Source organism: Micropterus salmoides, unplaced genomic scaffold (assembly GCF_014851395.1).
Source record: "Micropterus salmoides isolate LMB-PRFRI ecotype aquatic unplaced genomic scaffold, ASM1485139v1 Ms_hic_scaffold_20, whole genome shotgun sequence".
NCBI classification, from domain to species: Eukaryota; Metazoa; Chordata; class Actinopteri; order Centrarchiformes; family Centrarchidae; genus Micropterus; species Micropterus salmoides.
Window position 1 is genome coordinate 7083604 of NW_024041151.1, and position 17206 is coordinate 7100809.

Below are 17206 nucleotides of genomic sequence, written 5' to 3' on the forward strand. Positions count from 1 at the left end.
ATCAACTTAGTGTTTCATTTCCAAATCCAAGCACTGTTATAGTTAACAAACTACTTATCAGGCTTCCTTACTTTTCTCAGTTTTTGCAGTGTAGCCTATTGTTGTCACTGTCATTTCTTCTGTTTTTAAAATATATAATTAGGTCCATATACCTATTTGAGGGGTCAGAAAGCCAGCAAGGCCAGGCTTTAAATGACCAGGAGATTAGAGGGTCATGAAAGATAGAAGTGATACAATGGTAGTGTGATGTAGTGATGTAAAGAGAGAGAGAGAGAGAGACATGGGGGGTGGGGGGGTGGGGGGGTGGACCGTGGCCAATCATCGGCAAGCAGAATAACTAAACAAGAGACACAGAAGAGATTTCATAAAGCCAGTTACTCTCCACAGGCCTAAAATGCGAGCATGTCACATGAGCGAAGACAAAGGCGGATATGAAGGAAGAGGGTGATAAAGAGCAGCCAGGTGGTTTAGCCCATTTATTAATTTTATTCATTAGTCCGGGTCCGGATCATTTCATAGATGCGTTAGCGGGTGGTACATGCCATGAGCAAGGTTTAGATTACAGCCTGAAACACCTTTTGTTATAAATATGATATCGAAAACTAAGATCCTATAATAGCGGATGCTGAGGAGGAACCGGATTCACTGGACGCATGAATTAAACAATCACCAACACCTCACGTTTACACCCTTAATGTGCTCAAACGGAGGTGTGTGGAGGAGAGAGCTATTTGAGCCCGCAGCCGATGCCCGGAGAATACAGCAGCCTGTGTGCAGGCAGCTGTGGACGACAGAAAGGTGGTACCCAAGTGTCGGTGTTTATTATCTGGGATCGGACTCCGGAGGCGCGTCGCTGAGGTATGGGCTGCGCTCCCAGTATCCACGTCTCTCAGAGCGGGGTGATCTACTGCCGAGACTCAGACGAATCCAACTCCCCCCACCAGACCACCACCATCTCTCAGGGCACCGCGGCCACGCTACATGGGCTCTTCATCAAAACCGATGCGGCCGAGACCATCCCCTCTGTCATCACCTACCAGAACCGGCACTCGCGCAACAACTCGTACCGGGATCGCAAGGAGAACAGCGGTGGACACATCCGCATCGAGGCCGAGACGCAGACCAGCCACACCAGCGTCAAGGTACAGTACAGCGGGGTGCGTTTAAATGAACCAAACACCGTGAGTGAAAATCACACGTGAGGAGGCCTTTAGGTTTGTTTGTTAGTTACAGGAGGAGGCCTAAGCCTTCTGATCGGGTGCTATAATTACAATTATGTAATGACTGTAGTTCATTCAGTCTGCTGTCATTCACTGCCTTTATCTTCCCTTCCTGCAGTCAGCCATTAGTGTGTAATAGTGATACATAGGCTAATATGAACAGTGGTTGTTTTGACTGTAAATAAGATATGTCCAGTTGTACTGTGGAATGCAAATTCAAAACAATACAGTCACAATATAAAGTTCTAACAAAATTAAAATAAATAAACCTGTATTGACAAAATTGTGCTAAATGTCCACAATGCAATGCTTACAGAAAATGTGCAACAAGCTGCCTCTTGCATCACATGTTAATTATAACCATTATGAACATTTAAAACTATATAACCCCTGCTCTTGCGTTGGCTAGCAAACTCTTATAAAGTTTTAAAATATGTTATAAATAAAAGTCCACTTTACTGTCAAACAGCAGGTTCAAACTAAGGTCCCTCTCTGACCAGGCCAATCATGGTTTAGGATAATTGCCCAATCAGATTTCAGAGGTGGCCTGCATCATATGCCGCTCCCTGGACAGGCCTCTGTGAAGATGTGTTTTGAGCATTTGTCAACAATTAAAACGTCTCCAATACATATATTATTAAAAGTTTATTTTATTACATTGTCATCATCTGTTTAAACACCAGCCTCTACTTATGGCGACGCTACAAACATATGATGGAGTCGTAGTTGTGAACAAATATGCGTACACCTTCATTATAGTATATAATAAACCACAGTGGGATTACAGTAAAGTGTTACAATCAAATAAATAACGAACACTCCTGCTGGAGTTTTGATCTCCTCCTTTTCCATGCATCTTGGAAGTAATGTAGGTGAAATTATCCCACAAATCCCTGCTTTGCATTTTTTTCTTTCAGATCTCTCTGTGTGTTATAACAGAAGCTTTTTGAAAAATGTGCATCCAATTGGTTTGTTCTTAAGCAACAAAGCACGGAGAGTGTGCCTCAAAGTGTAACAAGCCAAAGGATCATCTGTTGTTTGATGACTTGTGTTGATCTTGTAAATTTTGTTAACCTCACTGGACATTGTTCTCATAAAGAACAATGCTTTTATATTGCTTCTCAAGGCTTGCCTCAAAGACAAAAGTTAACAAACTGGGAAGCTTTGTACGATTTAGAATGGGAGGTGCTGTACATTAAAAGCTATTAACCTAATAAACTAAAACATTAAGCTGTATAGTGAAAAATAAGTTACGTTCATCAAGGGAGATGCTGCATTCAAATTGCCTTAAAAGTAAACTAAATTAAATTAGCTTTTTCCAAAACATTCAACCGCATCTCAAGGTCTTCCTCTGTGGAAGAAGTTTGTGATGACAAATTAGCTATCTGCATGACAAAAGAAACTTCAGAAAAGTGGACCTTGAGTCCCCCGCGACCCGACCACGGACAAGCGGATGAAGATGGATGGATGGATGGATGGATGGTGGACCTTGAGTCAAGCTATTTATTGGTAAAGAAAAGATCTAGAATTCACTTTCACATACAGAAGATTTCAGTTTTTATTCAATAACTCATTACAATAACATGGGAAATGCTCTTAACTTAATAAACCAAATTAGTAAATACTAAAAAATGAGTGTTAAAACTGAGAATGGCACAGACTGACTTAGAATAAGGATCATAAACTTGTGGAGTTGTGTACATGTCTTGTCATGAGGAAGCATGTGAACAGATACTTCTTCATATTTACGATCGAATCCCAGAGGATATAGCTGTGTTTTTTGTTAACAAGTAGTGCAGCAGATGATCATGTCATCAGAACCTAATAATAGATTCACCCATTCAGGCCTGGATGAGATTTTTAATTTTTTAATTTTACAAAATAGAAAAGACATATTCGATGATTATAACCTTCTTTTTTTTGGTATGATTTGATTTTGGTAAACTATACATCTGAAGAGAAATAGCACATACATTTATCAACTGGTGTAAACAGAACTAATAGAGATTAATGTAAAGAAAACCAAAGACATGACAGTTGTTGTTCTGTTGATACGAGGCTAAAATCATCTAACATAAACACAGCTTTCCTTTTGCTTCATCTGCATGTTTGGAAACACACACAGCCAAGACCAACTCAAATTGGAAAGGGCAGTCAAACATGCCAGCAAAATCATCAGCCAACAGTCAGTGGGAGACCTATACCAAAGACAAATAAATAGCAAGACAAGACAGTTCATGTCTGATGACAGCCACCCCCTGCATGAGGTGCTGTGCAGCTAGCCAGACAGGAAGCAGGAGCCTTTTGCAGCATAAAATATTCACTAGGCGGTATAGCAACTCCTTACCTAAATAATTTTTACTTTTAATATTATTTGTGATTTGTTTCCTTTTTTGTTACTATATATCTTTCACATTGTCTTTTTAATGTTTTTATTTTTTATGTGTGTATGTGTGAAACAGCAGGCCAACTGAATTTCCATCTTTGAGGGATATCAAAGATGAGCTTGCCTCGACTTGACAAGACTTAACCTCTGCACCACTGGTTTAAAAAACTGTCATTATCTGGTCCTAATATGGTAGAAAACTTGATCACTGGATCACTGAAAATGTCATCATATCATTATATCATATCACAATCACTGGTTTGAATGAAAATATTTGGTCACCCGAGCAAGATACTTTTTATCAGGAGCTGAAATCATAGAACACGTTGCAACAGCTTTATATTATTTAGCTCCAGCAATTTAATACCTTTTAAAGATTTGTGTCATTAGTTTACGGTACAGATTATAAGTGTCTGTGTGTGTTTTGGTTTGTTAGCTGTTTCTTATCCAAGTCCCCTCTATCTCTGGAGGGCTGAGAGAGGATCAATGATACCATTTATTATTAAAACCATCTGCCTTTCCCTGCAGGATCTTGATAATCTGCCATGGCGTTGATCATGCTCCCATGTGTGTTTGTTTGTGTGTGTGTGTGTGTGTGTGTGTGTGTGTGCACGCCTTCGTGCATGTGTGTGTGTGTGCATGTTTATATACGCAAGTCATTTGTTTACCCCTCTGGTCAGTAGGGCTGGGTGTGAACAGTCACATGTGAAGGAGCTGATTCTGGTGGCCTGTACAGATATCCCCCCAGGATATACACTGAATATACAGAAAACAGCATGAATGAGCACTTTATCAGCATCGTCGCGACCACCTCTCGACATACAAAAGTTCAGTGATCATCAACAATACAGGTTCTGTGTTTTGAAAAATAAAGGAACACCATGCCAAACTAATCCTGGTTGACACAGTTCTTCTAACCTGCTAATAGATTTGCAGAAAGTCTCTTTTTTGGCTTTTGTTTATTTGATTATTTTTGCAAACAAACTGACATTATTGAGAAAAGAAACAGAACAATAACACAAACAGTATGCATGGGTGACAAAATACAAGGCCTCCCCAAGAGAAGAACATATTAACTTGCAGATCAGAAACGAATAGCAGTACAAAAGACCAATGTCATGATGACAAGAAACACTAGTTATTTAAAATCGGTTGGAGATGCAGTCTAGATGAGCATGCTTACAGATCTTAACAGGTAGTCAAAGGAGAAATACATTGACACTTACAGGTGTTCTGCTGTTTGATTCATTAGCATAGCTCTCCAGGTTTTCAATTGGTTTACAGATTACAATTACTGTATACCTCTGTACCAACGCTGAGTATGCAATGTATTCAGTCAGGTGTGGGTGGGGCCGAACCTTAGCCTTATAAGGCACACCTGAACTGCTTAAGCCTAGTTCACACTACACGATTTTAAGCCCGATTTTCCGGTCGGCAAGGTTGGCAACCGTCAGGCTGTGATCAGGGGTAAATCAGCAATCAATCGGCGGCCGCCAGTCGTTATATTAACTACTCAACAACGCATCAAAACAGCTCCCTGACACACCGCTGACACATAGCAGACGCTAGCCAGATATCTAGCACGCCACATATCTGGAGGAATCGGCCGATTCGACATCCACATCCAGCCAATGAGAGCAGGCAGCTACTTTAGCTACTTTTTCTCAAAACACTTTTTACTCACCTCCAGCTCTCTCTGTAGCTCAAACAATCCCTGCTACCTGCGTGTGCTTATCCATTCTTTCACCCATATTCTTTGTCTTTATTAATTGCCATCTTTATAATAACAAACAACAGCTGTTTCGTGTGTAGTGTCACCTCATTTCCCGTTTCACATTTCACATGTGTTTTCTTGACAAACTGTGGTTTGGAGACTAGACGTCGGGTGACAGAGCCGCTGTGTGTAGTGTGTGACCCCTTGTTACCGATCAGTCACGTAGTGTGAACACCACAACGACTTCAAGACTCCCGTCACAAGTCGGCAAGTTGTGTAGTGTGAACGGCATGGACATCGGCCAACGCTGAAAGTTGTGTAGTCTGCACAAGCTTTAAGAGGCCTAGCTCAGGCCCTGCTCAGCCCTTTGTTTGCTGGAGCATGCTCCAGAATCAGTTTAATACAGTAGTAGTCAGTCTCTTCACATTGACTGTAAATGGATGCATTCTGTGTGTAAGTTATCATAAATTGACATTACTATTGATTTTGCTTTTCTAATTGCCATTTAGTGTTTAGTGGGTTATTTCAGATTAATTTGAGTGATTATCATGCTTTAACTGGTGTGTCAGTACAGAGGCTGTTTAACTAGAACCAGCTATTAAAAACTACTTTGTTAAAGTCGACATCTCCGTGCTGCAGTACAGTAAAAGTATTTCCTGTTGTTTTAACATTTAGCAGTATGAATGGATATTGTTGGAAAACAACCTCATAGTACTGATGTGAACGCAGATTGATTTAAACTGCATTTTCAGATTCAGCTGGCTGCGTGGACAAAGTTGTGAGACGGAGTGTAAGAGGGGGTGTGTGAGAGCAGGAATGTCATCCAGGCTGTGAAGTGGAAAATAGTTTGAATGTTGGACTGGGACAACTGTTTACATGCAAAAAAAGTTCTTGTAGGTGTGTGTTTACATGCATGTTATCTCATTGGAGCATAGTCTGAATTTTTATTGTGCACTGTCATGTTTCCATGGTCTTTGTTGCTGGTGTGAAATGTAGTGCACAGCAATGATCACTACCGAGAATGGTGGACTTCTTTGCTACATCTCAAATTGTGGATTTGATTTTTAAAAAGTACTTTACTGTGCATAAAGCCTCGATTGAAATTTCAGCCTACTTGAAACAAATTAACATGTTGCAGAATTCCAAACCAGATTTATTTTATGTATTAGGGGAATGACATCTATTATCAAATTGCCTAAATAAATACAGTGGAAACTGCCAGTGGTGATCACGTCTGTCTGGGTCAAATCATGATCACCATAAGCAGCTGATTTTTCTTTATTTCTCATGTAAATTGCCATCTAATTGACTTTTTTAATACATGAATACAAAGTAATGAAACGGACAGCTATGCTATTTACTGATTGAAAACGTGGTCCTCTCATGCTTTGAGCCCTGTCTGAATGGTCAGGCTGAAAGCGTTACACTCCACTCACATCACATAACATACCTGCTGCTGTGAGGGAGCGGGCACAATAATTACACACTGTGAAAGTCCCAAAATGCCAGCAGAGCAGGAACAGAAGGGCAAAATAACTCACTAGGCCATGGCGATGTGAGAACAGAAGAGGCACATGGCGTGCAAAAGCGCACAGCAAGCGCACAGACAGACACACACACACACACACACAGTGAACTTATGTTGGGAGAGCCAGCAGGGATGGTCGTTAAGCACTGTTGCAGTCCCAAAACCTAAGTTAGAAGGGAGCCTAAGCATATGACCGCTTACAATAGTTACAACCTTTTAATTTATTTCTCTATATGTTGTCATGTACGAAAGACCCAGAATGGACACTGTAAGTGGACTACTTGATTACGATAATAATTTAAACAGCATTTGAATAAGAATGATTCTGTCCCAAGCTTTTTGATCCATATAAGGTATAATCCATTATACGGGTATCATAGCCTGGATACTCATTCAAAAAAGAGTGAAAGTATCTCTCTTAAAAAAATGTATTAAAAATAATCAACAGGTCACAAATTCATCACAGCTCAAACACACTGATATTCACAGGGCAAATTAGACTTTCCAGTCCACCTAATTTGCATGTTGATTGAATAGAGCCGGACCACTGGATTTTTAATTCTGACAAGGATAGCATTATTTGAGACTTTACGTAAACACCAGGTCAGTTTTGGAGTCCTAGGCGAGATTTTAAATTGATAAAACCCCTGCTGAGTCAGCACACATGATTTAGTCTTACCTCCTCTTTGAGTCTCTGTTTGGGGAAGTACCCTCTTTAAATGTGCATGTGGCACCTTTTCACCTCAATGGTAAATTAATTAATTTTAATGCAGTTATAAACTCCTGGACTTTAATAGCTGTTGTGTTTCAGCAGGTTTTCTGCTCATGTTCAAAACTTTCTGCACATTCAGAATCTCTCCCACATATCTGTGTTCTCTGACATGTTGAGAGAGAAGTCGCAATACTACGAGACTAACGTCATCATTGAATGAAAATTCACAATATTTTCAATTCTACCTGCCCTATACTCTGCTGTGCGTTACGTTTTTGCTCTGCTCGTAATATCCCCCATAGACCGTTTAACAGACACAGTTTGGGAGTGCATGCTGCACTAGGGTGACCAGACGTCCTCGTTTTCCGGGGAGTTATGGTGACCTGTCTGCTGTCCTCGGAAATGTCCCCGTGTTATTCATAGACTGTATAAGGTGTTAACAGACCTGAAATCAGATTTTACGTGGTCCCAGAAAGACAGCAGAGCATGCAGGTGTCATGCCGAAAAGTTATCGTCCACCAAAACCTGATTGCCGTCCGCGGGAGAGTGTGCAGCATGTTAAAGCTGTATCACACAGTCTACAGGTGCTTTTATCTGGATCAAACAGACATAATGTGCAAATAAACATCACTTCGATTCACGTCGATTGATTGACCGACTGACATTGTCATCTCTAGGGCCATGCATGCTAAAGATTAACATGTTGTGAACAAACAATTTCATTAACTACTCTCAGTTTGTATAATAATGGCTTCTACAGTGTGCTATTATTAGAAAAGTGAGCATCAAATCTGAAGGTTGCAGCAAAGAAGCCTGCTCATGTGACAAAGTTAACCTGTGTCAAAATATCACTTGATCTGTGTGAGCTTATCATGACTTCATACTGTGGAAAGAAGTCTAAAGAAAGATAACCGTAGCAGTGCACAGACCGAGGCTGACCTCAAGTCCATCTAGGCACGATAGAAGGTCAACTGCACCGCAGATAAGATGAGACCTTGTTGCAAGGACTGTGATTCACGTAAACACGGAGGCCTGCTGTTAACAGTGATACGATGACCGTCGACAGCTGACTGCTCGGGATTTATGTGGAAATATACAAAATAGAACAACTATCATTTCTCTGTGGTTCAAATACAGACGAAAGTGACATAATGCATAGGATCAGACCAGTGAGCCCTGCACTGAAGGCCACAATAACGTCATGCTAATTTCTAAACAGTCTCTTGCATTTCAAAGTTAAAGCTACAAAGGTCAGCTCTAGATGAGATATACACCCCTCTTTGTCACTTATTCAAAATGATTACATTGGCCTATAAGTGTAAACAAGCCTTTCTGTTCTCCAGCCATAATGTAAACTAACTTGTCATCTTTATAATCTAACATCAATGTAAACAGTGAAAACACCTTCAAAAGAATACATTAAACATACCCTAACTTTGTTAAGTTTAATGCATGCTGAAGAATAAACTTCTCTATTAAATGTGCTCTGTAATGACTGAGTAAGCCTTCACAATGAAGGCAATGTTTAATCTGTATCATAACAATGTGGATACAATATATGCAATGACATGATGTACCTGGGCCCTAGTTAGTAATTAAGGGTTTATTTATACAGCACCACTCAAAGTCTGTTCTAGTTAAAGATCTGAGTGTAATATTTTTTGTTCATTTTATTACTTATCTACCTCTTTGAGGGTCCTTGCATTATGTCAGGTAACTGGTTGCTGTAACAGTTCAATTTCCCATTGGCATTAGTAAAGTACCCCAGGAATCCTAATGATTTTTTAGGTAAATATAAAGGTTCCACTGTTGCCTCATAGCAAGAAGGTCGTGGGTTCAAACCCCGGTTGCCCTCGCCTTTCTGTGTGGAGTTTGCATGTTCTCCCCGTGTCTGCATGGGTTCTTGCCAGGTTCCTCCCACCATCCAAAGACATGCAGGCTAGGTTAATTGGTGACCCTAAATTGTCCTTAGGTGTGAGTGGTCCTGTGATGGACTGGCGACCTGTACAGGGTGTACCTTTCGCCCGATGTCAGCTGGGATTGGCTCCAGCCCCCTGCGACCCTGTGCGTAGGATAAGCGGTTGACGATGGATGGAAAACACTAGGGCTGAGCACATTAACGCATTCATTAATTAACACCGATAATTATTTTATCGCATGTTATTATTATCATTATTTTGAAAGTCTGTTTCTCGCTGGCTCTGAATACACATACAGTCAAACCATGGGTCACAGGAGGGTTGGGATGTTGATCAGCCTGCAAATCACCCACCCAAACAAGCAGTGGTGGGAGGCTTCAGCAGACTATGCTTGATGCAGCGTGTGGGAGAAATAGATGAACAAAAGCAAGACAAGCGATCAAATGCCATAGCGAATTGGATAGCTACACATTGCATGCTGATTAGTATTGTGGAAGATGCCGGTCTTAGGTATGTTCTTAAAATCACCCCGCAGGGTTGCTCTATCCGACAGCGCTCCATGAGTAAACAGCAGGTGCTCTATGGATAATAATGATGGCAACGATGGCTTCTGTACGTAAGTTAAAATTATACATAACTTTACCTGATAAGCCTTCATCTAGTTTTACGGGGATGCTCTGCCATGGAAATTCCCTCCTGTTGATGTCCTATTTACTAAACCGTAATAGATTCTGGAAACTAACAAACAGTGAGGATCAGTCTCTCTTCCAATGATTTGAGCTGCTTGTCCCATACAAAAAGTTGGGCATGTGCGTGAGGAGAGCACTTCATCTCACTCTGATAGGGACACTTGCCTCTGACTGTTTCTGCTGCTCCCTGAAAATAGAAAAATGTTTCTGCTGATACCTGTTCAGAAAAAAAACCAAAAAGAAAACAGATTTAGATGTGTTAACCTGTTGCTCAGAAGGTGACTGTTCTGATGTTATGATCGTGGCTCTGCACTCTTGTTTTAACAAGCTAGATAAAAGGTAATGCCCTGGCAGTGGCAGATAGCTTTGGTTTTATATTTGAGTTGAAGTTGAGATTTACAAGAAATATTTTATTGCTACTGTATAAAGGGAATACTGCTGGTAAAAAGCACCTTAAGTGTTTGCAAACCACATGTTATTGCACTGCTGTGTATATAACAGTGCATTTAAATTAATAGTATGCAATACACTACCTTAGAATTCATTATTAAATTTTGCGCATAACAATATGATTAATCGCAAAATCATGCGAGCAATCACAATAAAAAATTTTAATCGTTGCCCAGCACTATATCCCAAAATCATGTCTTTGCGGTGCTTTATATCCTGGGGTTTAGTTTCTCTTTCCTCTCTTTATTCTCTTGACTTTCTACACATTCATGTCTAACTTCCATTCACTTTCTCATCTCTCTTTGAATATTTCTGTCCTCTCTTCTGTTTTTTCCTCTCCTTCCCCGTGGTTGTCTGAATCCTTATGAATCAAGCGTACAAGCAAGCCTCCAGCCTGTTTTTTTTCATTCTTTTCCATTCATCTCTTCTAGCATTCATCTGAACTCTCAGAGGCTCTTTTGTGTACTCATTCCTAAATCTTCCTTCACATATTTCCCCTTCCTGTTGTTCCATGGGGATTTTTGTCACCTACTTTAAGGAGAGATGGTGCACTAGGACAACTTCACCCAACACTTCCTCCATCAGCTTCTAACTCCACTGACTGATCTCTCTCCAAAGTGTTCTCACAGCAGTGATTACTGAGCTGTTCCCATTTCTACAGCCTTCCTTCCTGTTCTGTTTCACATCTGGCTGTGTCGTCCTCATGTAAAACAGAATTACTCATTTTCTCATGAAGCCAACTCTCTTGACATCTTTGGAGTCTGTGCTTCTTGTCATCACTGAAGCACTCAACGATGATTCAGTCCCCTCAGTCATTTGTCTTTTGCATTAGACACTGAGCCGCCAGATGCTCCTTGTCTTTATACTGACTTGCTGGATCTCTGGTTCAGCACTCTCTTGGGTCATCTCTTACTTGATTGACCTCATTACTTTGCCCCCTTAGACCTCACCATGATCGCTGACAATATGAGAGTAATTCCTGCTCAGATGTCTAATAATCTCTTTGTACAGTAAGACAAAACTGACAACAGAATCCTGTAAGTCTGCTATGGTCAACAAAGTACCTTAGATAGACGTATCCCTTGGCTTCTCCTGCTCAGGGATCTACCCTTTACATTTTGCAGATCAACTTAATCATAGCCCCCAAACTCTAAAATGTTGCTATGTTACATAGCTCTTATCCTAACACAGCAATTGGTTTAATTGTCTTTCAACTGAATGACAATATACTGAATGTAGAGCTACTTCCCTCCAAACACAAACCTCTACAGGGATGTTGTGATCTGATGAGCCAATCAGCAGGACATTTGTCAGAAACTGTCGAATCACAAAAATAAAAGTGTCTTCTGATCTTACACAAATATGGATAAGGTTAGTTTAGGTTTAGGAACAAAACAGCTTGGTTTGGGTTGAAAGACTAAGTTAAGGTTAGGAAAGGATCTCCCATTTCAATGTTTCATGTTTTGTTGGCCCTAACCGACCACCCAGCCCCCTCCCTCTGCGGTGTTGTGGCTCTATAACAATGTCACACTACCTCCTTTGCTCCTGGGAGACTATATTTTCCCAGAGTCCTAAGTTCCCTAACCCTAGAACTGGGGAACTGGGGACCCTGGGAACAGCATAACAAAGTTCTGTAAGTGAAATTCAAATTATAGAGGAACAATTTCCTGAAGCTTGCAAGCAAACAGGAAGTGATGTCATATGTCTGCATAGGTCTGCCTGTGAAAGATAACAGGAGGCACTTTAAGGGTTTTTTTGTTTGTTTGTTTGTTGTTTATTTACAACATTGTCCTACTTTTCTGCAGTGTTTACACAAGTCAACACGAAACTTGGGTCAGTAGTTTCCCATGACACACTAAGGCTCTGCGCAAAAATCTGTGCCAATCAGCCACTAGGTGGCGCTCTTGTTGTCAATCATATATATATAATATGCTAAAAAAATGTTTTCAAATCTCTGGGCTCTTCGCCACTTGAGACTTGCATCACGGTCTGCAGGTTCAACTTGCATCATCTCCGCAGACAGCCGGGTGCAGCTTGCACTGGGGGGCTTGGACCTTGCTAATGCCTGCTTGTTACTTTTACTGTGAAGCAGCTCCAAAAAGTGTTTTGTTTCAATTAACACCATATGAACTTCATGAACAGCCTTCACACCTGCTTCCTGATAATTGATAACTCTCAATGCCTCAGTAGTGCTCTGTCCCCATGAAGCATTTTGTTGATGGTAACCCTAACCACAGGAGTTGAGACAAATAACAGGGGCACATTAAGTATTAGTATAGTATAGTATAATATAGTATAGTTTAAGGATCACAACTAGTAGGAGACAGCTTGATTTTGAAAGTACTCAATCATAAAGCCTTCCTCCTAAGAAACTCCCCCAAAACATATTTATATGTACAGTGAGTGAACGCAAGTAGGTAAGAATGAATAAAATGATTGGCTCAAATTAAATGATTGGCTGTGCCTATTACCGTCCCACAGACACTAGATTTTTTTTATCGTTTTTGTGCCAGAGCATTTCATTTGATTGCTGTTTGGATGTAAAGAGAATTTCAACAAATTTAACAAAAAAATGTTTCTGAAATAAACTACGCTCACTTTGGATCTACTCCTTTTAATCTGAAAATGTGAATGTCTGACACAAGACAACATGAGACAATATGCTAAATAGCGAATGTGTTGTGAGTGTATGTGCCTTTACCTGCAAGGAATGGTGTGTGGCAGTGTATTGCGGGGAGATGGGGGAACTATGAGAGAATATTATTTTATGCTTACTGGCAATTTCTTGTATGCTTCAACTTATATTCATTCCTTTCATTGTGTTTTTATACCCCACTACACACAGAATAACATGAAGTAACTTGAACTAACTAAATCACCAACACTGCCAAGCTTTGGGTCATATGTTACATGGCTCTTACCAATGTTTCTTCACCTTATGTAGCCTGGACTGTATATGTCTTTCATCGTAGTTTTTTACTATAGCGCTGCTCTATTAGTTTGTTCATGCCTGACGCAACGTAAATGCATGTCACCCAAAATTATGGGGGTTTTTTTCTCGAGTTTAGCACCCAAAAGCTCTTGATGACGTTTGTGGTTGGTAGTGGCCAGTTGAGACTAGATGTGGGTTGATGTCCACCTTTAAGCCTAATTACCACTGACAAATAATACTGATTTGTGGTTGACTCACCAACTCCTGTCTACCTCATTACTTTAGTCATACAACGGCTTTTGAATGGCTGAGTAGAGATTGTGCAAGGTATGCATTATTATGGAGCTCTGGCCTCTAGCAGAATTAACAGAAATCCCCCTCCCCCTTTCTTTATCTCTCTCTGTGGATGCCACCATAAATATTTTTCTTCAGCTGGAAAGAGGCCTTCATTTGGTACATTCCCCTGTGGGTTATGAGCATGTTCGTGGCAACAAGCACACATTCTAACAAAAGACCATTGCAATGAGGAAAAATTACTCACCAACATAGAATTTGCTCAAAAATAACCAGATATCTGATGGTTAATTCCCAGGCATGATTCACAGAGCTAATGTGGTGTCCACTGTGGTACACCATATGGTACACTGCTGATTCATTGTGTGTTTGAGGCAGGGTGTAAGCATGTGTGTGCATATGTTCAAAGGATGCACATGTAGCTGAGTTGCTTATTCACACAAGAATGACGCATAGGGTTAAGAAACCTGCGTGCACACACACATCCAGCACAGAATGTGATGTGAGGATTATGCAAGTAAACCTGGGAGTTCTATCTGTGGCTGGCTGCTAATACCTTCTAAAGATGTTTGCAGTGGACAGTGCCGCTCTGGGCTGCTAATGCTGCATGTAAATATCCGTGTCTACAGTGTAGGAGAGGCAGTCACGGAAATCTGTAGTAAGGAAGCCAGATGCACAGATATTTGTTGTTTGAGGAGGTTGTTGCTGTTCAACTCCAGACTTGTAAGAGGAAGTACTTGTCTTATTGCTCTATGGACACGTAAAGCTGAAAGAGGGAGGTCAGGAAGGTAGTGAAGTTTCGGGTCGTGCAAGAAAAAACAATATGCCAATATGCTTCTGGACATCAATGGTAAAATGGTAAGAAGTATTCACAGCTTTTTCTGTGTTGTGTTTCCATGTGTGTGTTTTATGTGCTCTGTTTGTGACAGAGATTCACACAGTCTCATCTGTTGCCTGCAGGTTTCAGCTACAGAAGAATGTGTAGGACCTATGAGACTGACTCAAGAGCCAATTCAGGTAAGAGTATACAATATACTTTAACATCTGGAAGCATGTTACTTTTGTCATGTTTGAGGGACTTGATGATCAAATGCAAGAAGTTGATTAGAAAATACGGATCAACACCTTTTCATGAATATAAGGCTGCAACTAATGTTTTTTTTAACTGAATCATCTTCAGATTATTCATATGATTAATGGATTCATTGTTTATTCTCTGAAATGTCACAAAATTGTCAAATACCCACCACATTTTTTCCCGAAAAATTATTTATTATTAAAATAGCTGCAGATTTTTTTTTCTGTCAATCAACTTATAGTTTTTCATATTGTTTCATTGGCTAGCTTGTTAATATAAGCTTTGTGTTCTTCAGAATAGAAATAGAAATGTAGCTCTCAATGCACAGTTAAAGAACCAATACAATCTCCAACATCATAATGAAAAAAAATGACTCACTTTAAAACTGCAACTGTCCTACTAATCTCCAGTTATAGAGTTGTTTATATACACAGTAGCATTTAGACAAGACTATGTGTGCTCTTGTGCTTTGTTCGGGTCACATTGGGATTTTCTGCAAATATGATCTTTCTGATGGGAAAACCAGTCACATCAACTTCCAAGTAGTAAACGGACAAGTATGTTTATATTATCCACCTGCCATCTTGTATTGCAGGATGTTTACATAAGCTAATGATCTGAACGGATAGGTTCACAATTTCTTAAAATAGTCAGATCCCTATTGCTTTACTTGCTGTAACTATTCCTCCTGTTCACACTAATCATTAAGAGACTTAAATGTACTCAAAAGTTTAATTTAAGCTTAATGAGGTTTCAACAGTCGCTGCATTTTTAGTGCAAAACTTCCTCTATGTGAACATATCCTTTAAATCTCCCATAGCTTCTTTTGTGTCGATTTAAAAGTGCATACATAATGGCTGGATTTTAGTAAAACTGGAATCAATCAAATGAAAACATGTCCCACTTTATGTCCTTGTTTCCTTAACATACTTTCATCCACTTTATATCTACGGGCTTTGAGAGGATGTTGTATTTGTGTGAAGGTTAAGTGGCTGTCCACAGACACCTTGTCTGTACTGAGTCAGGGATTGTCTGTGCTCATCCTCTGGTTAGGATTTAGGCCATGTGCTAGTCAGATTTATCCTTACGTAACGAAGAAACTAAGTTCTTGGAGGTTACCAGCTGGTATGAGATGTAGATACCACAAAGCATTCCTCTGTTCTGGCAGATCCTCCTTCAGGAATTAGCTACTTTATTAGGTGCTTGTTTATTGCTTTGATTTAATTTGCTTCGGTTTGAGCTGCGCTAGTTTGAGCAATTTCCAAAGGTTTTTGAGTTCAGCTTAGTTCCTTCTCCAATGCAGTGATGTGAGAGGCCTGGCATGCCATGTTCATGATCATGCCAATCTACACTATCCTTTCGCCCTCCTTCTCCTTATTCACCATGCCAAATAACATCGCACCAGGAATCTGTGGCAGCGTGCGGGCAGGTGGACGGACCAGAGGCTTTATTAAAAAGCCTTCTAAGACCTTGTCTCATGCCCCATAAAACCCTCAAACTATTCTCCCAAAGCAGCCCACTAAAGTTGTACCTCTACCCTTCTGCTGGGTCCATGACCTAACCCGCCCTCTCCTGTTTCACTCCTTCATAGGAATGGAGAGATGAAAAGACAGAGATAAAATGCTCTGCAGGAGAGAGTTATATATAGTGAGTTTTCCTTGACATTTACTGTTACTGCCTCACAGCCCTGGAGAGTTTCAACCTCTGCAGATACCTCCTCCTTCGGCTTATCTAGTGACTCGTGTGTCATTACACAGATAAGTGACGTTAAAGTACCACACATGTCATACATTTTTATGTTTCCCATCCCATTATCAAAATAAACTTGCTACTGATTACTTTTTTAACAACCGAAATAGATTAACCGACTCTGATTTTATCTCTACCAGTACCAGTAGGACAATTTTCGTAAGATTTTAAAAGTTATCGCACACCAGAATGTGTTACTGACAAAAACTCTAATAATGGTCAAGGAGCTCATACTTTATATTTTTTTAATATTTTATACAACGTGCCCCTGTTTCGCATAACGGCATAAAAACTTGACACATGATCTCATTGACCCTCCCTCATATACTATCTGATACGCTTCCACACAGATAAAGTGCTCAAAGCTAGTTAGCCCCATGACACCTCTGTGTTTGGGAATCTCCCAACGTTAGATGGCATCTGGCCTGGCTGTGCAAACATGGACGATTAACCTCTGAACTCTGAAAATGTGAGTCAGCCTGCAGCAGCCATCAGGAATACGTTTCTGTGCCAGCTGAAAACTAACTGTACACTG

The 17206-nt window shown here is 40.3% G+C and overlaps 1 protein-coding gene across 1 annotated transcript in view; it reads left to right on the forward strand.

Moving 5' to 3' along the window:
- Positions 1 to 390: 390 nt before the first annotated feature.
- The window catches only part of pde8b (phosphodiesterase 8B), a 40120-nt gene continuing 23304 nt past the window's right edge, over positions 391 to 17206 (forward strand). Inside the window, exons 1-2 of the mRNA XM_038734545.1 lie at positions 391 to 1142; positions 14805 to 14861. Of these exons, the coding sequence (XP_038590473.1) occupies positions 861 to 1142; positions 14805 to 14861 (339 nt within the window). The 5' untranslated portion in view covers positions 391 to 860. The remainder of the gene's footprint in view (positions 1143 to 14804; positions 14862 to 17206) is intronic.